At 43.9% G+C, this 22,671-nt stretch overlaps 2 protein-coding genes across 17 annotated transcripts; both read left to right on the top strand.

The window, feature by feature from the left end:
* The first annotated feature begins 870 nt into the window (after positions 1-870).
* On the top strand, positions 871-10,112 carry LOC130527570 (muscleblind-like protein 2a). 16 transcript variants are annotated; one of them, XM_057036291.1, is made up of 11 exons: positions 873-1,114; positions 2,254-2,367; positions 2,623-2,806; positions 3,822-3,986; positions 4,299-4,517; positions 4,615-4,863; positions 5,490-5,543; positions 5,835-5,991; positions 6,554-6,589; positions 7,097-7,149; positions 7,809-10,112. In XM_057036291.1, exons 3-11 carry the CDS (start codon positions 2,633-2,635, stop codon positions 7,821-7,823), a joined length of 1,122 nt encoding a protein of 373 aa, XP_056892271.1. In that variant the 5' UTR covers positions 873-1,114; positions 2,254-2,367; positions 2,623-2,632; the 3' UTR covers positions 7,824-10,112. The 16 variants fall into 16 exon arrangements, with proteins under 16 accessions (XP_056892244.1, XP_056892302.1, XP_056892294.1 ...); XM_057036248.1 differs by having other exon boundaries at positions 874-1,114; positions 7,055-7,149; XM_057036264.1 differs by lacking the exon at positions 7,097-7,149 and having other exon boundaries at positions 871-1,114; positions 3,822-3,947.
* A 544-nt stretch (positions 10,113-10,656) lies between these two features.
* Positions 10,657-19,618, top strand: LOC130527641 (ras-related protein Rap-2a). The gene is made up of 2 exons (XM_057036333.1): positions 10,657-11,707; positions 18,354-19,618. Exons 1-2 carry the CDS (start codon positions 11,394-11,396, stop codon positions 18,589-18,591), a joined length of 552 nt encoding a protein of 183 aa, XP_056892313.1. The 5' UTR covers positions 10,657-11,393; the 3' UTR covers positions 18,592-19,618.
* The last annotated feature ends 3,053 nt before the right edge of the window (positions 19,619-22,671 follow it).

The following is a 22,671-nucleotide window of genomic DNA, read 5'->3' as shown; positions in this document are numbered from 1 at the left end:
ACACACAACATGACCCCCCTCAAAAAAAAACAACTCAAGTTCACAGAAAACTAATCAGAAATACTTAAATTATCTGAGGATATGTGATGCTTCAGGGGTAAAGCTTTTTAGGGTTAGTGTTTCCAACAATCGTTGAGCATTTGCAGTGCTTCTAGCACTGAAGGCTGCTCACCTCCATCATGCCTGACTACTGTTAACTCTGGAGTGGCTCTAATCCGATAAATCCTAGTGCTGCAGGCCACATGTGTGAAACTGTTACCGCTAACAGAGTTTGCAGTTTTTAAATCATGATAACTAGTCAGCTAAAAAGCAGAGGTGCTGAGGGGCACTAATAACAAGAAACGCATTTAAAGCATCTCCATTTATAGATAATTAAATCTTATAGTTAAATAATAAAAGATTATATATCTATTTACGATATATTACAGGTACCTCAGAAAAGTGTTCCTTAGAAAATATTATTCCAGGCTGTGTGTATTGTTTTGGATTTTATTTTAATCAGTTCTAATGAAATTTTTTGATCGATTTGGTTGATTAATACAACCTAAATTATTAAATGCTTTGCAAAGATTGCAAAAAGTGATGACGCTTACCAAACCATCAATGGTTTTATCATTGTTACCGTGACAACAACCGAACTCTTGCCCTTTTAGCCTACTGGCATCCATGCGGATCATACCAAATGGGGATCGCGGGGGTGTACGTCGGAGAAATAAATTAAAGAATCACGATAATAATTTTACTAGAACTAAACTTGAAACATTTCGTGTTTGAATAAATATAATATGTTTTGGTTCCTGTCCCTCAATTGTTTTATTAATATGTCATCGCCAAGAGCAGACTTTATATGAAACCAAGAGAACCCCTCTTGGCGATGATTTGAAGCCCTTACAGTAAGCTGCTGTCAAAAGCTTGTTGCTTAACAGTTAAAGCTGTGCATTGCTAAAAAGTGCAGCGACAGTAGCTACTATAACATGCTGGACTTCCAGGATTAAAGCGAGAGTTACATTAGTTCGTTATTCTGGGGTTCTTGTCATTGCATTTTCGCTGGTTCTTTCGGACCGCCGTGTGGTCTGTCCTTGATAGGAAGCGGTTCATCAGCGAGGATGATGAGGTAAGCAGGTGCCGTCTTTAGCTAACAATGTTGCTCACGATTAATTATTCTCAACCATTTTAGACTTTTGTGATTTTAGGCTTCCACCTCGGCTGTGGGGAACATTGACGTGTTCACGAAGGTGTGATGCATTCAATCGCGTCAGCTGTCACTGTGTTGACACAGTTGAATCACAACCATTGTTTTAGCTGCATTTTTAACCCTACCCACAGTTTTCCTTTCTTTTCTGGTCATGTGTCAGGAATAAGATGAATTTTACTCGGCTCAAACTTGTGAATTCTGGGTATTATTTCTTATACCACTTTCCCACATCTACTGTGAATGTTGTAACTTTAAAGGGGTTTTGATCAGTGCATCTTCTGCAGAGACATGGGTGCAAAACGTGTGTTCATGATGGTTGTTGGAATGTAATCTCATCAGACTAAACTAGCAATAATAATGTAACATTGCAGTGATACATTCCGGGGACATGAGCAAGGGTTCAGTTTAGTTTCTAAGGCCTGCAGCTCCAGGCTTTGCAGCTGGATCCCAGCCTGTGCATCAGCTTCTGTGTTTCCATTGGCCAGTTTCTGTCAGGGAGGGTTTTCCTGGAGGCTGGCCTCTGGGCAGGAAGGAGGGTGGCTGCAAATATTTCAGCTGGAGTTGGAGAGAGTGTCTGTTTTTACTGTTGAGAAGAGAAAATCTTCACGGGTCACTGCGTCTGTAGCACACACGCTCATCAAAACATCGCCTTGGTTATGGTCATTTTGTAAGTAAGTAAGACGCTGAAAAGTTACATTTTTCGCCAGAACGAGAGGCTCTTTAATGCTGCTTGAAATGGGACAGGTAGGTTTCTTCAGTCCGTTTCCTCGCTTGCATCCAGAGGAATCTGCTGCAGCACTTTGGAGTTATTGTGCAGTAAAACTGAAGGTTTATCACTATTAAATTTTGAATACTCTGAAGCAGATTCATTAAAGTCCATGTATTTACAGAGTATGCTATGGTTCATGTCTTATCTTTTAGAAATGTACTGTAGTTTACAGAGGGTAAACTACAGTACATTTCTAAAAGAATGCGCTTCACTGATAGTGATGAATCAACACCAAGAAAACTGTATGTGCATAACATTTGTCGACAAACAGGTCTCTTATGTCTTTCAGATGACAAACAGAACCTGCCCTTTGGAGGATATCCTGTTGTAAAGGTGTTCTGTGGACATTGGCTTTCCTTTCATTTTGAGAGGTCAGACTCAGGAATCAGCTGACACCTTTGCTGTAAGCCATGTTAAACATAAACAATAAAGTTGTCGTATGTGAGCACGGTGGATGCTGCATTGAATTTCCCTGACATTGCAGAATCAGATTGTTTAATGGGGCATTTGTGATTGACCTGACATCTGGCCTTTCAAACAGAGGTCCAGAACTCATGCTGTTGTTTTGCAGATGAACTTTGTACCACCTACAGCTTTACAGTGAGGCGCAGACCCATGCCAGAGTCCTAGCTAAAAAAAAATGTCCTTACAATTACAGCATTTGGGACATGGCGCTGAACATTTCGTCAGTACGAGATACCAAATGGCTGACCCTGGAAGTCTGCCGACAGTTTCAGCGAGGAAACTGTTCACGCAGCAATGAAGAATGCAAGTTTGCACATCCACCCAAGAGCTGCCAAGTTGAAAATGGGAGAGTTATCGCCTGCTTTGACTCACTGAAGGTAAGAAGGAGAGCAAACTCCGTATCCACTCATAAGTCATTTTTATACTCCATGGATGTCGGTGTTGGATGGTACAGACGGGTCTTCCCCACACCTAATAATATATCCTGAATCATGTCAAGACCCTCCTTTATAACTCAATCTGTCCAAAAAAAACTGAACTGATTCCAATTAATTTACAAAAGTACATCAAAATATCTGGGTTGGTTTCCAGCCGGTCGATTCCCTGTGTGCTCCGTTGCCCCGAGTGACGCCAAGCTACTTTAATCTGCTCTGACACGTTCACTGTCGCGCCACAATACAGTTTTGCTGCAGGATTATGTTGAGTCATTGTTTTTGTATCCTGACTGTAGACATGTTTTACTCAACTTGTGCACTTTCAAGGCCTCTTCTGTGTTCTTGATGGTTCATTCTGCGGTCCAAATTTCCCCAAGAGAACATTTATTTAATAATTATTTACCTATTTTACTTATAAATTATCAGAATGTGACATATTATACTATATTTGTTGTTGATAACTTGTCAGCACCAAACCATTTATTGAGTCTTTGTGTTGAAGATAGACACTTTGCAATAGTCCAGTAGTTTTTTAACCTTTTTTCCTTTGTTTTTCTTCATGCTGTAGCTGTCAGCTGAAACCGCTGAATGCTCTCAGTTAGCGTCGCAACTACGCTCATTAAACTGACAATTAAACTGAGGTGCATATTTAGTGTGACTCTCCTGGGACAAATGCAAATCAGTAGAAGGTGGTTAACCTGGGCTTATAATTACAATATCAATGGTGAGAAGTGAGCTGCGCTTGTTTATATTTTCATACACTTTTGATTGACGGAAATTGTTAAAACCTGCCATTTAATTCTCATGAGTGAAAACTAATCATCTCGTTTCCAGAGCTGTGTTGCTCATGAGCACCTTACGAAGTGAACCTGTCATTATAGCAGAGAACAGATCAGTTGTCCAACCGGCTTTGCAAAATGAAATGATTCTGCTTCTTTTCTCTTGTTCCTAAATGCAGGGTCGGTGCTCAAGGGAAAACTGCAAGTATCTTCATCCACCCTCACACCTGAAAACTCAGTTAGAGATAAATGGCCGCAACAATCTCATCCAGCAGAAGACGGCAGCGGCTGTTCTGGCCCAGCAGGTGCAGATGATGCTGCCCGGACACAGTTTACAGCCTGTCGTAAGGCTCCTTACATTTATTCCAGTCCATCATAATCGGCCCTCTGAGAATGTTTTCCTTATATGATTGAATGGTGATTATTATAAATGACTGGTCGAGAGTCGCTGCCGTGTCTCCAGTTCACTGTTTACTGTTCCAGGCCTCTTTAGTTTGCCATGTTTTCTGTTTAGAGTTTGCTACACCAACGCTACAGGAGTGTGCAGGTTATGATCATAACAGGCTTAAATGTTAAAGAGTTCTTTCTTTAATCAATGAGTCTGTGTTTGAAAGTGGCAATATCTCTCCCCTCATGGCCTGTATGTGTTGTTCCAGGGACTTGGCACAAACACTGGTCTTTGTTATGGTTCCTATGTGACGCCGCTGGGTCACGGAATGAACCTTGTCCAAACAGACAGCCTGCCCAGCACCCAGGTTCTTGTTCCCGGTAGCCCACCCGTTGCAGCTCAGAGCTCCTCTTCTTCTTCTATTTCTACTTGCTCTTCTTCTTCCTCTTCCTCCTCGCAAAAGCTGCAGCGACCAGACAAACTAGAGGTATCAGTGAGCGCCGAGGAGTGAGAAAGAGCTCGGAATAGAAAGAGCTCGGAACAGGGCTCCCTGTTGATCTCTTCTTTGTCCGTGCTCTTCAAAGGTGTGCCGGGAGTTTCAGCGGGGAAACTGTGCAAGAGGTGAAACAGATTGCCGCTTCGCTCACCCCAGCGACAGCCCTATGATCGACACCGCTGACAACACCGTCACTGTCTGCATGGATTACATCAAGGGCCGCTGCTCCCGGGACAAGTGCAAGTATTTCCATCCGCCGGCCCACTTACAGGCCAAAATCAAATCCAGTCAGCAGCAAATCAGTCAGACTGCTGCAGCAGGCCAGACTGCATCTGTGGTAAGATACTACTCACTCTGTCTGTCTGTCTGTCTGTCTGTCTGTCTGTCTGTCTGTCTGTCTGTCTGTCTGTCTGTCTGTCTGTGTGTGTGTGTGTGTGTGTGTGTGTGTTAATGTGTAAGTATTAGGTATATGCTATTATCTATTTGATTTCTACCTTAAACAGCCCAACTTGAGACGCAGAGCTGCTGCAGATGTGTACAGATGTGCGATGATTTGTGATCTTATGACTCAACTTTCATGTGCTCTTGTGGTTTCATTTTGAATTCCTGCCATGTCATTTGCAAATCTCCCATTTAAAGAAAAAGAGTTTTCCTGTGATGTGATAGTAAAGAATAATTCAGCCATCCATCCAAAAGCACATTAATAAATTAATTAGATTCCATGTTTAGTGACTAAATAGTGACCTGATAAATAAATCTTTAGTCACTTTAGTCTCGGTGTGTTTAATGCGCACGCTTTGTGCATTTTTGTGGTATTCCACACTGATTGGTTTTGTTTCCCCTTCTCATCTGTATGCACTGCTGTCTCCCATGATGCACCTCTGCTTGCTGTTACCTGTATGTTAATACGCTTGAATCCCATTGGCCCGCTGCCTTCATGTGCTCGCTGCCTGCTCTTAAAAGACTCAGTCGACTGCCAAAGCAATGAAGCGATCCCTCGAAGCGACTGTAGACCTGGTACTTTCACCTTTTGCTTTGGTTGTACCTATTAGCTGTTTTATGATAAGGTTTAATTTTTTTCAACTGTGCTTCAAAAACTATCCAGTATCATAAACAGCAGTGTTTGTGTACAGTCCTCAATATCTATAACTGTAAAAAAACAACTGAAATGTTAGGAAATACATAATATATTATGTAAGTTCATGCTTGATTATTTCAGTTGGTGTAATTGTGTTTTCTGCTTCTTCTTATTGGTTGATTATATATTTATTTGTGTTGTTGGCTGTCGTCTCTGCTTCCCATCTGCAGGCCTTCCCCCACCCTGTCCTACCACCTCTACCAAAGCGACTAGCACTCGACAAGAGCAGCTGGACCAGTGCTCTGCTCAACCCGGGCTTTTTGCAGTACCAACAGGCTCTGGCTAATGCGCAGCTGCAGCAGGCCTCTGCTGCATTTTACCCCACAGGTGAGCCCCCCTGAAAACATCCTGAATTCTCTGCTAAGCCGACAGTTTTAGACGCTTCAGCTTCAAGATTAATGCCACTGCTTAATTCATTAGAAAGAAAGAGCTGGCAACACTTGACTCGCCTCTTTACCTCAGAATGTTGCTGTTTTAGATGAAAAGAAAAGATTGATGTATTAGTTCCTTGTGGAGGTTAACGGTTCAGGAAAATTACTATCGAGCCTGTGTTTATTGAAGTGGGCCTAAAGAAGGCGGGTCAGTGCTGCATGTCTGTGATTTGCTCTAGGATCATACTTATGTCAGCAAACTAATATTAAAAGCAAGAGTGTAGAATATGTAGGGTTAGAGACAGACATTTTAACTGTTGCTGTTGTTACATAAGACCCTTATTTTGATATGATGTTTGCTATGATGAGCTCTATTTTCCTTCCATATTGTATTCTTTTATGCAGATAATAATGACCATAATGTGTCTCTACTAAAGACACATTGATGTAAACTGAACCAGTATCTCACACAGTTTGTCTTACATTCAATATTTGCTTTTTATTTTGCCATCAATTAGGTTCTGTCTTGTGCATGACTCCCACTAACAGCATAGGTAGGTCTCTAAAGTCTAATCTTTACCTTGTGTGATTCTGTTCTTGTATATTGAATATAGTGAAGTTCTTTGCATTATAACAGGGAAACACACAAATAAAACCCTTTCTTACATGAGTTGTTTATAGAATTACCCTGAACCTTGCATTGGGAAATTTGATCAGCATCACTGAGTTTGACATCGGTCTTTTTCGATGATCAAATTAAGCTCCGCACATTTGAAAAAGGCCTTTGACCAGCATGTGTCCATCAGAGCAAATTTCCTAATGCTACCCTCGGTGACTTCTTTTATTCTCCTTCCTGCTGTCTGGCTTTGTGCTGCCTGTTCACGGTCTAACTCAGTGAAGGCTTTCTGCAAAGATCATTTTTGTATTTGTCCGGCAAAGGTGTGAAGAAAACATTGCAACTGTTGCCGTAACGCTCCGCCTCCCTTTTCATTGCTTCCATGTTCCCCTACCTGAAAAAGTCCCCATGGTGTACAGTGTTACGCCTGCTACTGTCTCTGCAGCCACTTCTCCCGCCACAAGTGTACCCTACGCAGCAACAGCGCCAGCCAATCAGGTTTGCTCCTCTCTACAGCTTTCTGTCATTAATCCTTCAGCTCTGAATAAGTGCTTTATCTTTCAATCAGGGCTGGCTTCATCACCACAGCACGGCCCTGCTTTCACTGCTTAAAGCTTCGTCTGCTCACAGAGCTTCCATAGAGCTAGACAGTATCTCACGCTGTTTCCTTATTTCAGATTACCCTTCATTCCACACAAAGTTTTCTCTTCTTTTGCTTCACACTTCTGCACTTCACTTTTTACATTTTATTGTTTGTTTAGTTATTACTTATTGCACAGAAATGTTCTCTAAGGTCAAAAACATATTTTAATGACACTTCCCTCATGCTCTTTATGCACACGGTCATGCATGCAACATTATGTTCAATACCTGACTACTTTATTGATTTCAAATGCACAAAAAGAAACTGATTCAGAAGATTCAGACTGAGTGGATCGTGATTGTAGATGGATAAGGTGAAAATCAAGCACTGACCGCCATCATACAGAAAAAGCTTTAGCCTGTTGAAAAGTTTAAATCAAAGTCTGAATGGGACGGGAATGTCATCCCTTTTATTTCATGTTTCATGTTATCACTCGCATCACAGTGATCATTCTTTAATAGCGCCATATTTTCGCCATGCCAACATAATAACTTGGGGTCAACTGTATTTACAGATCATCCTGAAGTAACGACCAGAAACAGGAACCGGTTCAGTCTTGCAGCTGGTAATGACAGCAAACAACGGCTCTGTAAATACACTAACCCTCGTGCTACAGTCTCACACAAGCTGCAACAAGCTGCATGCTGAAAACATCAACAGTTAACGGTGTTCCAAATATTGCCGTGCGTATGCACTCTGGTACCTGCATTAATATACATCCACAACCCTCATTTCAATGTTCTAAACTTATTCACATACAATGTCTGGTCCTTTAGCTCCAGTTCACATTTAGTAGTGTCCTAAATAATGTTGTATAAGTTGACTTAAATGGGAAATACTGTTGATTATTGGTCATGGTGAATTTTCAACAGCATTATAGAGAGACAAGACTTAATCTAGAATCTGTGATGGCATTTTAATATTGCTGGATATAGAACAATTTTTCCTTCATGAATGTTTTATTTACACTAAGAATGGTTTTCACTTTGATGATTGTGCCAGTAGGAGGAAAGTAATAGTGGTAAAAAGCTCTTCTGTTAACCTTAAATCTCTGACTTTAGCTTTTCATGCCAATGTGCTGACAGCAGTCGATAAACACAGTAGTGCGCCCCCTCCCGGTGTGCCTTTAGATTGCATATAGGTTGTGTTTGGATATACGCTATACATACTTTTAATTTCTGTTCACAATAATTACTGGTTTTATCCCCTTTTAATTGGTTTTAGGCTAGTTTCTTTCACTATGTTAATATTTTTAATCTGTTGCACAAAACCAGCTGATTCACGCTCACTTAATGTCGGACCTGATTTAACACTACAGGCACAATTATTGGGATAATTTAGGAAAAAAACCAACAGAGTTATAAAAGTCTTAATATTTCACTATTCAGTACTAACTGAATAAACTAGAGATTTCACCCTGCAGAGGTTCGACTCTTTTTGTTATCTGTGTGGTTCACATAGAAAAATAATACTTGCATTAATGACTGTAATTCTTAATAGTTAAATAATTGCTAATAACTATAACAGTACTTTTCAGGATTTTACTGCAGTAAGTGCCTAAAGAAATGTGCAGGCGAGGAACTCCCCACACATTTAAAAAGGCTTTGTGTAGAATAAATACTCAAATTCAGTTCATTCACATTTTAAAGGAATTGTATTTAAGTCTTTGGTGGTCAATTAGCATTTATTTTAGTGGGCAAAAATTTTAGTCTTAAATCATCTGAACTGATGCTCAGATTGGGAGGATTGTGTTTGTGTGTATCTGTGTGTGTCTGTGTGAAAGTGTTATTGATGCTTTGTTTCATGCACAGTAAAATACGTCATGTGAAAACGTCGGTTTTAAAGAGCTAATCTTCTGGTTAATATGTAAGTGGAAGACATGTGAATCCCTATTTATATTGTGGTCACAGAAGGTTAGTGAGCAAAAATCATCAGTCATTTTTAAATAGATTCACTCATGTCTGATATTGAGTTTGTCAGTTTGTATTTTATTTTTCCACAAACCAATGTTTGAAAGTATGTGGACATGGATGGAATGGAATGCATATTTATAAGAGATTAACTTTAGAACTGACACTATCTGTCTGTCTCCTCATATTTTATGATTAAAGTGATATTGTTGTATGAGTGAGGCGGTGACATTGCCTTTTAATAAGAAAAGTGCATTGTGGAAGCCACATTTTATGCAAGAGTATCTCTATAAAAACATAACTATCGATGTATTCTTTTCCACAAGTCCTTAATTAAAATGTTTAGCTGCATTTTTGAAGGTTATGTGTCTTTTCACATCAGTCTGACTATTATGGCATGGTGTGAAACACTGAATGATTTTGTGCATATAAATATATTTTTGAAATGTGACTTTAGGTATGTTTGCTATGATTTCCACAGCATGTTAACATCTCGCAGCCAAAATAAATAAGCACTAAAATCTGGCAGACACGAATACAAAGCTATTTACCTGCAAGCAAATAAAAGGAATTCTTGTTCAACTTTTGGCAAAATGCTGGAATATTTCTCTAAAACACCTTTTCACAAGATTTTGGAAAGGATGGTATTTGCCTTATCTCTGATTTCTCGCTAAGATAATGATTGTTCAGTAACTATAAAGCCAATAATGTCTGATGAATAAAACACAACTTGCTCTTTATGTAGGTTAATCAACCTGAACCTGATCATCATCCTGCCAAAATGCATGATGATTAGTTTATTTGCTTTTTAGATTGGATTTCTCTTAAAAAATGTCAGCATCACTTTAACATCATATTTCTGTTCCTGTTCAAAATTATGTAAAAATAAATAAATGTTACTAAAGGGGTTGCTGGTCTTTGCTTTGGCATCACTTTGTTTTTTGAGTGCATGTATAACTCGTTTGTGTTCATAGTAAATGGTGTTAGAGTACGATTCCCTGGTGCAATGTTGTCAGAAGAAAAGATTGTGTTAAACTTGGGAATAGATTCAGTTTTGGTGGGTACAGCTGAATGAGCCTCTGTGAAAACGAATGCTTTTATTTGTCTGACAGTTCAATTATAATTATGTAGTGAAATTAAAAGCAGTGGCCTAGTAAAAATATCTAAAAACAGAAAAGTGTTATCCTGCCTCGCTGCATCTTGGCATCTAATGTAATGTTACTCAATTTCTGGCAATTATTTTGCAGCCACTCAAATATGCTGCGTTGCCATAGCAACAGCATCCAGTTCCCATTCCCCCCCAACCCCTCCCTTCGACTCACGTCCGCGAGGCGACCTTGTGATTGGATGAGCTTTCCTTTTATGTCACCAGGGCAACTGAATGATGTGAATTTTACCACATGAACGGAAGCGTAACCGCTGAGTTCGACCGGGCGCCGCGGGGAGGCTTCCTTCCACCCATTGGTGGCGCTCACACGCATCCCAGACTGCCGTTGGACCGTTCACACATCCATCTGAGGAAGAGGAAGGGCCTGGACGCAGATTTTTCCCACCCCCCTCTCCTCTTCCTCGTCTGTACGGAAGCCGAGCGGGGACCAGCTGGTAACGCGGCGACCGTGGGTCTCCACCCGAGAGTATGGCGGCTGGGTTTGCCCCGGAGAGCGAAGGGGAGACGGGGACGCGCCAGATATGGTGAAAGACAGACAAAGAGACCCAAGTTCGTTAATGAAGTGGGGGAACACTTCGCCCTCGGGCCGCTGTCCGAAAGCGGCCTCCAGCTCTTGGCTGTAGGAGCGAGCCCAGCGTTTTCCCAGCGTCCTCCATGGAGCAACTTTGTCGTTTTTTAAATGAAGCACAGAGAAGGGTGAGTTAAGCAGATGAAAACCTGCACGCCCAACATCAGCGGCCCATGTTTCCATCCCCCCTGTGCACGTTTCGGACTGTTGCAGTCCTTGGATGCGCGTATCAGAGTCTGCTGGCCTGCATGGGGGGAGTTCTACGATGAAATCCATCTTGGAGCACCGTGTCTTTGTGCTCTGCCATAGCTGAGCAAGCGGCCAGCAAGACTTTATTATTGACAAGCCGGGGAAAATGGGACACGCTTGGTGAGCGTGATCCACGGGGGGACGCTTGGTTTTGATTTCAATGACGCGCGGAGAGTGATACCTGACGGCTGGATCGGATCAACGATGCGCGAGTATAAAGTGGTGGTCCTGGGCAGCGGCGGGGTCGGCAAGTCCGCCCTCACTGTGCAGTTTGTCACCGGGACGTTCATTGAGAAGTACGACCCCACCATAGAGGATTTCTACCGCAAGGAGATCGAGGTGGACTCCTCGCCCTCGGTGCTGGAAATCCTCGACACCGCCGGGACCGAACAGTTCGCCTCCATGCGGGACCTTTACATCAAAAACGGACAGGGATTCATACTGGTCTACAGCCTCGTCAACCAGCAAAGCTTCCAGGACATAAAGCCAATGAGGGATCAGATCATAAGGGTGAAAAGGTTGGTGTGTGTGTGTGTGTGTGTGTGTGTGTGGAGCCTCTTCATCAGGGGGTTGTCCTGTAGGCCTGTTCTTACAGCCCTAATGCTCTGCATCTATCAGAGAGGAGAGCATTTATGCACCAGCTCCGTTCTCTCTTGGTGTAGCAGGTCTCCCCACAGTACTGCCGCTGCAGCCGTGCCGTCTCTTAAAGTCTTCCTCTGATCTAGTCAGGGTTTCTGCACACTTTGCAGCCTTCCACTCCAGACATCAGCACCGTCTCCCAGTCATAACATCCGAGACGCCGTCTGTGTTGTGCTGCTGCTCTCCAGCTCTGCAACCGGCTCTGCAGAGACACCGCTCCAAAAACTGTCAGGGGTGGGGTGGTGGTGGTGGGGGGGGGACCCTAAGCCTCGGTCATGCTCAGTAGAAGCCGCTTTTTAATTTAATGGGCTGCCGGAGGTGGCTCAATTGAAACTGTGTGATGTCTGAGCACAGGATGATTCAGATATGAGGTCACCTGGGTGAGGTGACGATTGATTACAACAGAGGTGAGCTGTTTCAGCCATCTACTTCCATCCACACAGGAGCCGATGTGGTGAAACCCACCGGGGGGTCCTGAATAGATTACGTCACGGATGCCTGTGCTCCCGCCAGTGCTGACTCCAGCCTACGTGATAGCTGCCTCCCTGTGCTGCAGTGTGCTGGCAAACCTGTGTGTGTCCCTCAGCCATTGTTGGTGCAAGCGGATGTGTTGCAGGTCGTCCAGCAGTATCAGAGACCCATATGCAGCATCTTCCAGCTCGCACGTGTTAAATTACACAGCTAATTACTTCAGATAATGCACAGCATAAGGACAGTGCGTTCATTTCATGCCTCATTGGTGTGTTTTGCTGTGGCGCTGTTGAACTATTATACTTAAAATCTTTTATTAGTTGCCTGTAGTCACCTGATTGGATTCAGGCTGTTTCAACACTGTAGGTCTTTATAAACAATGCCATAAATCTCTAGCCACCCATGAAAGAATGAGGCCAACACATTTTCCCCCTACTTGGGGGGGGGGGGCTGGAGGTGCCCATAGCGTGTGCTAGTTTTTTGCACATTAAGGTGAGTTTGTTGGCAGGTAAATGTACATATGCATGTATGAGCTCTCACAGCGAATGCTGCTGTGGTGCTGGTGGGAAAACATCATTGAAGGGACAGAATTCTCACAAGCTCCTACACATGTTTACATTTAGGGGCTTGTTGGCACAAAAACATGCACAGAAATGTTTCGAAACTGGTAATATTCAAAAAGGGTTTATCTCCGTTTCCCATTTGTTATCAATCAGTCTTTTCTGAAGAGCATCCAAAAAGCTACAGTGGCTGCTGAGGAACCAAATCTAATTTTCTACAACTAACTGAGTTAGTGTTTTAGATGTACTCAGAAATAGGTGCTGAAAAATAAATGAAACGTGCACGGTTTTGTTCATGTCCTTTTGTCCATTCTGGGCTACTGTAATGCTCATGGAGGGGGCCCTGCCTCAATCTTTAGTAGAATCTTCATTTTAAGTGCCCCAAACAGAGATTAACACGTTGACATCTAACCCACACAAGCATGGATCGGGTATCAATAAGTAAACTGTAAAATCGTCAGTGTGTTTTGTTGACTCCACTGGGAAGTGCCAACCCAAGCTAACTGCAAAACATGACATCTTTGGTATGGCAGCGCTGCTCATATCTATCAAAATGGAGCCATCTTATCTTCTCTTATTAAAGCAGAATTTAATTTTTTTTCATACATGGCATCTTGTTGGGCACAGGCCTGCAGTCTAAAGCAGGATTAGTGGTCACTGAGGCGTCATCAGGTTAAACTCTGGTTTTCCAGTACTGCAAGGGCAGATCAGTTCATTCTGGGGCATATCGCCATGGTAACCTGCTCCTTAGCAGGTCTTTGCTCAAGGCAAAAAAAAACACAGAAAACCAATATTGATCAATCGGCAGAATGGAAAATGATGTTATCCAAAGGAGATCCTTGACTCCAGACTAGAGGTCCGAACAGTTGCTGTGCGGCAGCTGAAAGAGCAATTAAAATTTAAACTAGATGAGTGAAATACAAGCACAAAAGTGCCGTATACTAGCTATTGTCTTACTCCTTCACACAGTCCCTTAAAGCTAATTTCTCTGGACTGGGTCTGACTGCCGGGTCTAATATTATTATATGTTTCTCTCCACTGAGGAGCAGCTTCGTGTGTCCACTCTTGGTGAATGGGGAGGGTGAGCGGACATGAGCCGGGGGGGGGGCAGGGTCAGCAGGCCCACTATTGTCCCTGTGCTGCCACCACACCTGCCTTTGCTCAGGTCAGAGCTGCTGTGTGTCAGAGGTCCAGCATCCACCTTCTGTCGAGCTGATCTCGTCACGACCTGCCTGTGTCCACTGGGAAACCCATCAAGGCTCACTTCAGCCGCAATTAACAACACACCAGGGACGTGAGTGGTGACTAAACATAATGAGTTCCACTTCAGCGGAAATCATGTTTTTGACCTCGCTGGTTTGTCGTTAAGGTGAATTGTCTGAATTAATAAGCCCTATTGTACGTTACACATCTCAAACTTGGCCATGGTTGATTTCTGCTCTTTTATTATGATCCCTAATGTGTCAAGAAGCCAGGAGAGCCAATGATTTAAATGAACATTTTCTTGGTTGATATCATAAATTGTTCATATAACTTATTTTGTAACAAAAAGGTGGCCCAACAAACAGTCTGAGTGAAGAAGCAAACTCACTCGGCTCCTCAACATTTGTTTCACATTTACTTCAGTTTTGACCAAAATCTGACAATAATATTAATCACAATAAGCTCTTTATGTAAAAAAAATAATAAAAATGAGACAATAAGCTCATAAGCTGCTAAGCTCCTTGTTTGTTACACTAATATTCAAATTACTTTAATTATCTACAGTATATTGCTTTTTTATAGTTAGTGTTTGTTTAGCTTTGGTTATTCTCAATTATAAATTATCTACAGTCAAAGTTTATTGAATTTGTTTTGCAGTTTTTAATTTTCTTTATGCTATTAGCATTAATCCTTACTCTGACTAGTATTGTTTATATTTATTACAGGGAGCGTAATTGGATCCTGATCCTCGGATGATATACAGCTTTAAATTCAGGTTTATTCACATTATTGTGGGGCAGCAGAGCAGAACATTCCGGCATTTTCTTCTGAATAGGGCTGGTGCGCAGCCTGTATACACACTGTCATTTTTGGTGGTGACTCCGCCTGAAGAGCGGCGCGTTCTGACTCAGCCTATTTTGGGCTGGAGACCCTCTCCTCTAAAGGGCCTCTGGGAGGAGACCAGCACACAGCTGGTCTTCATCCAGACACCAGGCTGCCGGCTTCCTCCGTCCATCAGCCTGACCTGAGTGAGCGGATGCATCATGCATTGTCGTCTGTCTGGACATTTGCGGGAAGGTGAGCGCCGCCAAGCTCATGTCGCAGCTAAAGGCGACAACATGACAAGTTGTTTGTGACTGTGACGCAAGAGGCACAAACACAACCAGACTCGCTGAGGCTGGCATTGGAACCGCCGTCTGTTCCGCGTTGGGGACGCGACGTGTTTCCTAACATCAGTCACCGTCAGGTCCAGACCGGCGCGGTCGACGCCGCCCTTCACGCCGAGGCCCTGGGAGCTCCGGTATCTGAGGCAGTTAGTGTCTCGCACCTCCCGGGACTGCCGGCCTCCTCCGTTATTATGACTATATATAGACTTCTCCTTTGGTAGCAGATGTCTTTGTGCTGCACTTTTGTTACCATGAAGCCCAAATGAGCCACATAAACTGTTTAGAGCTGTTAAATCCCTCCTTTTGTTTAAAAGGGATAAAAATTACATTTGGTGTGACTTGACTGGACCGACCCCACTTTATTTTTGATGCGCCAATAATACTTTTCTATGTAAGATGCTCTAGCTCCAGAAAACATTCAGATCCATCTGATGGCAATGGTTCTTGTGGGTCAGGCAACATGAGCAAACACACACAGCAGGTTAGCAAACAGGGAAACGCAAACAGGAACGTGCGCTCACTGCGGATTAAAAGCCGCCCCGTCTCCCCTGTAAACAGCCAGTGTCTGTTGGCAGGTTACAGTCTGGGTTTCTTTTGATCTTGGTTTTTCCAAATATCAGCAAAGGGAAGCACTCTTTCAGCTTCAGACCTGTTTGAGGAGACAAGGCATTTAATCTGCTGATGAAAAGTCCACATTCCTCACAGTGGTGCAGTATTTGCTTTGAGAAGCTTGGTTTCATCCATTACTCTCAGGGAGGGCTCCTTTCTTCTGGAGGAAGCAGCATTTAAGGCAAGGCTGGACTGAAACAATATATGAAGAAAGATATTCTAGGCTTTTTTTCCCCAGGCATCCTGCTAGTGATGAGATTCACCTCAAGAATTTGAAAAGCAACCACCCTGCGGTGACCTTTCCACACGCCTCTCACCCAAGTGGGTTAAGCTCCCGACTAAACGCTGAGCCCCCTGTGGTTTATGGCTATAAATGTAAAGTTGTGTTTAGGGTGTTCAGCAAAATTGGAAACGGGACTTTAGGTTTTCTGCCGCAAGTTGTGGCCTAAAATAGAAAAATGAGGCCCTTGTTGTTTTTATTGCCACCAGGAATGCAGGTATTTGGAGCGGAACACTGCTGGGATGTCGGGGTAGAGGAGCAGAGGGAGCGACTTCTCACACAGAATTGTGTAAAATGATGATAGTAAAAAAAATAATGGAAAAATCACACTCCCAGTTACACACCGAGCGACCTTAAAGATTGTCTTTTAAATCCCACTTGTTCCCCTTGGCTGGAGAGGTGATCCCGGAACAGAAGAGGATGGCTGAGGGAAGTCCAGTCTGGATGATGCATTCATGAGCTCGTGAAAGTCTCGTCTCTATTCTCTGCAGCTACAGGCTCATTTAATGCTGCAAAGCTGCCGACCTGGGAGAAACTGTGTACCTGTTACCATGGCCGTCATATTAAGGATTTTCATGTGTTAATAATTTACAAGCATGTATATTTCATAAACTGAGGGCAACAGATGATGATGATGTGCATGACCGTGATGCTGTGGAGAGACATTCAAACTGCTCCGACAAGCCATCCAGATGTTGCGGAGTGTTATCTACACATAATGAGGAAATAAAGCCTGTTGCTGACCACTGGAGGTGTTACGCATCGCTGCATGTCTCTGATGTATTTGATCTTCGGTGGTTTCTCCGAGGTCGACCAACTGTCAGCCGAGGCCTTTGTAACACCAAAAGTCTTGATAGATTGGTGAAGCTGCATCGGAGAAATGATTTTTCTTTCTTTTTTAAATTGTAGCCATGTTGGGTCTGATTCCGCAGTGACATGTTGAGCTCTGGGAGTCAAAGGATTATCACCACTTTCCACCCTCAGGGGTCAGAGCCATAGAACTCATTTCCTGCGCTCTAATAGGTCAGGATTTAGCCTGGCTGCCGACATCACAGGGGCGGGTGGAGGGTCGTGCAGTTAGAGCCTGACAGCAGGTGCTGCACGTTTCTCTATGGGAGGAACCTCCAACAGATTTAAACTGCAAACTATCTATCTATCTATCTATCTATCTATCTATCTATCTATCTATCTATCTATCTATCTATTAACCATCCATCCATCCATCCATCCATCATCCATCCATCCATCCACCCATCCATCCACCCATCCATCCATCCATCCATCCATCCATCCATCCATCCATCCATCCATCCATCCATCCATCCATCCCCTTTGCATTAGGGACTTGCAGAATTTTAGTGTTCAGGGAAACCAGGAAAGTTACAGAAAGAAAATTGCCCACAAACAGAAGAATTTCAACCAGGCAGAAAGAACGGGCAGAGAGTTGGGAAGCTCTAAAGACATTTAAAAAGCGTATCCATGGTGACAGTACCTATATGAGAATAGAGACGGGTTTCCGACAACATGCTGGAGACGGCCAACGTCTGGAATAACTCACATACTGAGTGTAGCCGGATTCTGTCCAGCTGGGCCACAATGGCTGCGATAGTTTGAAATGTATTTTATTGAACGGACCAGAGCCATTGGGGTGTTAAAATTCTTCCTCACCTCTGGTTATGTGCAGTAGAATTTCAGGCTGTTTAAGGTCACCACTCACAACAGGTGACCTTCCTTTGGTGACGAATGGAACATGCATCAAAATTCCATGTTAGGCGCTGCCGCAGTGGGCCTGTCACTCACTTCCAAACTGACAGTTACTGCTCAATGAGCCCCCCCCCCCCCCCCCCCCCCCCCCCCGCCCCTCACCGGCATCATTATGTGTGGGAATAAAGTCTGAAGTCTGCCTGGGGAACAATTAAGGGTTACCTTACAGGACTCTGCTCAGGGCTACTGGGAATGGCTGCATAAGCAGGATCTATTTTCTGACCCAGCAGTGAAGGAAAACCCTCCTCACACTGTAATAGACTGATGTAAATTGTCCTACACTCAGCTGTGGCAACATGAAATGAGATGAGAGTGAATAAAAGAACAGGGAGACCCCCCCCCCAAAAAAAAAAACAACCCTTTAAAGGTACTTAGCTAATGTGCTAATAACTAATGTGTTTTTCACACTGAGCACAGACCTCGATGCAGCAGCTCACCAGCTGCGTTCACGTGTGCTGCTTTGTGTCCTCAGATACGAGAAGGTTCCCGTCATCCTGGTGGGGAACAAGGTGGACCTGGAGAGCGAGAGGGAGGTGTCGTCCAGCGAAGGCCAGGCCCTGGCCGAGGAGTGGGGCTGCCCGTTCATGGAGACCTCGGCCAAGAGCAAAACCATGGTGGACGAACTGTTCGCCGAGATCGTTCGCCAGATGGACTACGCTGCCCAGCCCGACAAGGACGACCCCTGCTGCTCCTCCTGCAATATACAATAGCCACCAGGGCCGACACAAGCTGGCCGAGCCTCAGTCGACTCAGAGGAAGCTGCAGCAGAGTCACACACACACACACACACACACACACACACACACAAATGCCAATTACACCGAGGATAAAGTCATGGCTGACCGTGACGGATTCTAACTCTGCGGAGCATAAAATCAGCGGTGGCATGATCATTAATAACCACCCGCGGGTCATGAATACATTCTGAACGAGGAATTTGCCCCAGGAGAAAATGAGGAGCGACCGAAGGGAAGACGCCCTCGCCTTATTTATTTTTTTCTTTACCCTCCTCATTTGTTACTGTGGTTGAGCAGCACAGCACCTCCGATCAGGCTCTCCATGTGTTCATGCTAAAGTGTGAATTAGTCCCAGCGGTTTTCTGACCGGCAGCGTTTGGTTTTCCTAGAGGGCTCAGCCGGAGTGGCCCGTTAGCGCCTCTGTGATCTTTCCGTTATTCCTCAGCCATTGTGAAAGGATTCCTGTCGTCTTGCCTAGGAAAGCAGAAGTAAACGCCAGATGTTTTCACATATCCTGTTTTTTTCTCCTCTTCTGACAGGAGATTCTGACAGTAACACAAGAACGTTTAGCGTGAAGATGCTTCTTGTCTTGAGCACTTTCCTGATCTTAACGAGCTTGGAAAAATGGAAACAGATGATGATGATGATGATGTTGGTGGTAATAAGCAAAGGTAAATGTAAATATTTTGTACTGAAAAGTGCCAGCTCCTTTGACAACACTGATGTGTCAACTGCACAGCAAGTAACGCAGGCTGTGGAAAGGTGCAAACACACACACACACAGACACACAAACACACACATCTGGATCTATCCGGACACTGTCTCAAATGTGCATCTACAGTCCGTGTGGGGACCAGGTTTCCCCCCCTCGTGTGACCATTTTCATTGTTGATTTTCTATATTTTTTATGTGATCATTTAATCTTTGTTCCCTCTCTGGATGGTGACACTGTTTCATTGACACCTCGACAATAAAAGTGTGTTCAACACTCGGCTCAGAGCACAAGTGTGTTTTATCCTTGTCAGCACTTGGACTGAAGCTTTTTTTTAAATGTTTCTTTTGGTATCATTCATAAACTTTGGATTCTCTGGGTTTTTATATGCTTTCAAATTCTCAGAGAATTAATCAGATGCAGATTTTCTCTGGAAAATGCAAACTGACCATTTTAGGTTTTAAATAATTCTGTTGATAATAGAATATTGTCCTTATTGGCAGTCACTTAATCATTTTTTTGACTTTCCTGCTCAAAGATGAGAGTTTTGATTTTATAATATATTATTATTGCAAGAATAATACCTTTAAAGTTTTAATTGCTGATTTCTCCTGAATTTATACCAAAAACCAACCTGGAGTTGACCATTTTAGTAAAGACTGACTGGAACTGGAAGACAGCAACCAGTTCTTGCCCCTCAGCTGTGACTCCTGACTCTGACATCCGTGACAGGGAAAACATCAGCGTTTACAGAGGCAGCTGTGACAGTGAACACATCACAATGCAGATGGTGTGTTCACTGTCCAAGTATCAAAGACAACAAGAATCCCTTCACAACGAACAAGAGGAGCTGTTGTTTTAGCTTTGTTTGGACACAGATGAAAGGACGGCCCTGTTTATCCTCTTTTCCTTCTGATTCTCCTTTTCTTTTCTTTAATTCTGAGCCATAGAGAAATCGATGAAACCGGTCTGGCCTCCACATGGAGCTGCAGGGAAACAAACGTACAAATGAGGTAGATGTTTGATAAATCCTCCAGGTTTGGTAGCAGGGGGTTCCGGTGTTATCAGCCTGCCCTGGTTTCCCTCCCTGCTCATTTCTAGCGCAGGTCTGTGTAGGCACTCAGCAGTGAACACATCCTAACAGAAGTGTGTGTCACTAACTCCACCTTCAGGCACTTCAGCCTGCTGGTGCTTCATCCACCTGATGAGGTGGGACAGAGCGCCCGATGGAGACAGGCCTCAGTGGAGCTCATTAGGAGCCAGAATCCCCCCGCTATCACTCATCGACATCATTTGTGTGTGCGGTAATGTCCGTGTTGTCCAATAAAAGGGCTTTAATGAGAATGGATTATCAAACTTCGTGCAGAAGTCGGCCTAATGTCTGTAAGAGAAGCTTTGTCTTTTGGACAGTTTTCAAAATGTCTCTGTGAAGTTCCACTTCTCTTCAGCTGCTGCAGGCTCAGAATGCCTTTCAGGAGACGCAACTTAGCATTGGTGGGGTGCTGAATTCCCAGTGGGGAAGCAGCTGAAAGGCAGGTTTCTCAGTGGAGGTGTGTGAATTAAATGCAGCGCAGCCTCATTGTTGCCTGCGCTCGGCCCAGACGTGTTCCAGCTGAGGTCCTCCGTATCAGGATGTCAAATGTCAAGATTAAAGAAGAAGGGAGCTGCATGAGTCATGACGCCCCTGCCTCCGCCACACATCTCCCACAGACACGTAATCCCTGGGGTGTCTGGAATATTAGTGACAACAAAAACAGTCACGTCTGCCCCGTGCACGTGACTCCAGGAGACAGGTTTGAGAGGCCTGCAGCAGCAACAGCTCAGGCCAAAAGAAAGGAACATTTCATCGTCCCATTGATGAGAGGAGGATTAAAGTCTCAGCGTCACCTGACAAAGGCTGGAAGGTGTGATAGGAAGCGTTGCTATTGATGGGGAGGAATATGGAAATCAATAGTGTGGGTTTGGGACAAATGATGGGACAAATCTACCCAAAAAGATCTGAAAAGAGGAGTTTGCAAATGCCCACTTTCTTTATGACTGAGAAGCAATCGATGGTTTGTTGTCGTTAAGTGGCTCCAAAGCCTCAAATTGTTGCCAGTGTGTTTTAAATCTCACCAAATGGCCTGCAGTTTGATGCAATCACACATTCTGTGCACGTTCACGTGCTTTTAACTGTGTTGCAGATATTTTAATTCGGCGGTCTTATTCTGAAGGACGTTCCAGCTGCTATCAGCCCCCCGCTCTGCCTGTTCCTCCTGATGTTGGGAGCCTCCTTTATGCTGCAAAACAATGTCAATGTGCACCAGAGTGATGGAGGGAACAGTTAAGGCCAGCAAGGGCTGCCAGAAGGCCTAATAACTGGGTGTCATGGCAACTGGATGGCAACACATGAGTTGTCAATTTCACAGTCTAATTTGCAGCTGTAACAGAAGCTCTCCTGGGAACACACGAGGCCATCGCTCAGCAACAGGCATTAAAGGCTGAGTTCACCCAAACTGTCAAAGACAAAGGCAGAAAAAAGATAGGAACGGAATGCTGTGTGTGTGTGTGTGTGTGTGTGTGTCCGGTGTGTGGTGTGTGTCCGTGTGTGTGTGTGTGTGTGTGTTGTGTGTATGTGTCCGTGTGTGTGTGTATGTGTATGTGTGTTGTGTGTGTGTGTGTCCGTGGTGTTGTGTTGTGTGTGGTGGTGTGTGTGTGGTATGTGTCCATGTGTGTCTGTGTCTGTGTCTGTGTGTGTGTCTGTGTCTGTGTGTATGTGTGTGTGTGTCTGTGTGTGTGTGTGTTGTGTCCCGTGTGTGTGTGTGTGTGTGTCTGTGTGTGTCTGTGTGTGTGTATGTGTGTGTGTGTGTGTGTTGTGTGTGGTGTCTGTGTGTGTATGTGTGTGTGCGCGTGTCTGTGTGTGTGTGTGTGTCTGTGTCTGTGTGTGGTGTGTGTGGTGTTGTGTGTGGTGTGTGTCCGTGTGTGTCTGTGTGTGTATGTGTGTGTGTCTGTGTGTGTGTGTCTGTGTGTGTGTGTCTGTGTGTGTGTGTGTGTGTGTGTGTGTGTGTGTGTGTCCGTGTGTGTGATACTAATTACAAGGATTTATTCAGCAGATGAAGGATTTGGTGTTCTCCTCCTCAAAAGACAATAAAATAGTCCAGATTTGTTTAGGTTCGGTGGTAAACAGAGAGCAGCTCCACTGTTGAAGGTATGGACACAGAAATGTGGTGTCAGTAAACGCAACGTAACGTGGTCCCTGTTTAAAACAATATTTAACAGTAGAGGTTTTGTCTTTGTACCTTTCAGCATGTCGATGTGCTTCCTTCCCTCAGGGAGACTTTAGTTCCTTTTCCTTTTACTC

This window comes from Takifugu flavidus, chromosome 1, assembly GCF_003711565.1.
Source record: "Takifugu flavidus isolate HTHZ2018 chromosome 1, ASM371156v2, whole genome shotgun sequence".
NCBI lineage: Eukaryota > Metazoa > Chordata > Actinopteri > Tetraodontiformes > Tetraodontidae > Takifugu > Takifugu flavidus.
This window is presented reverse-complemented; position numbering and strand designations above follow the sequence as displayed.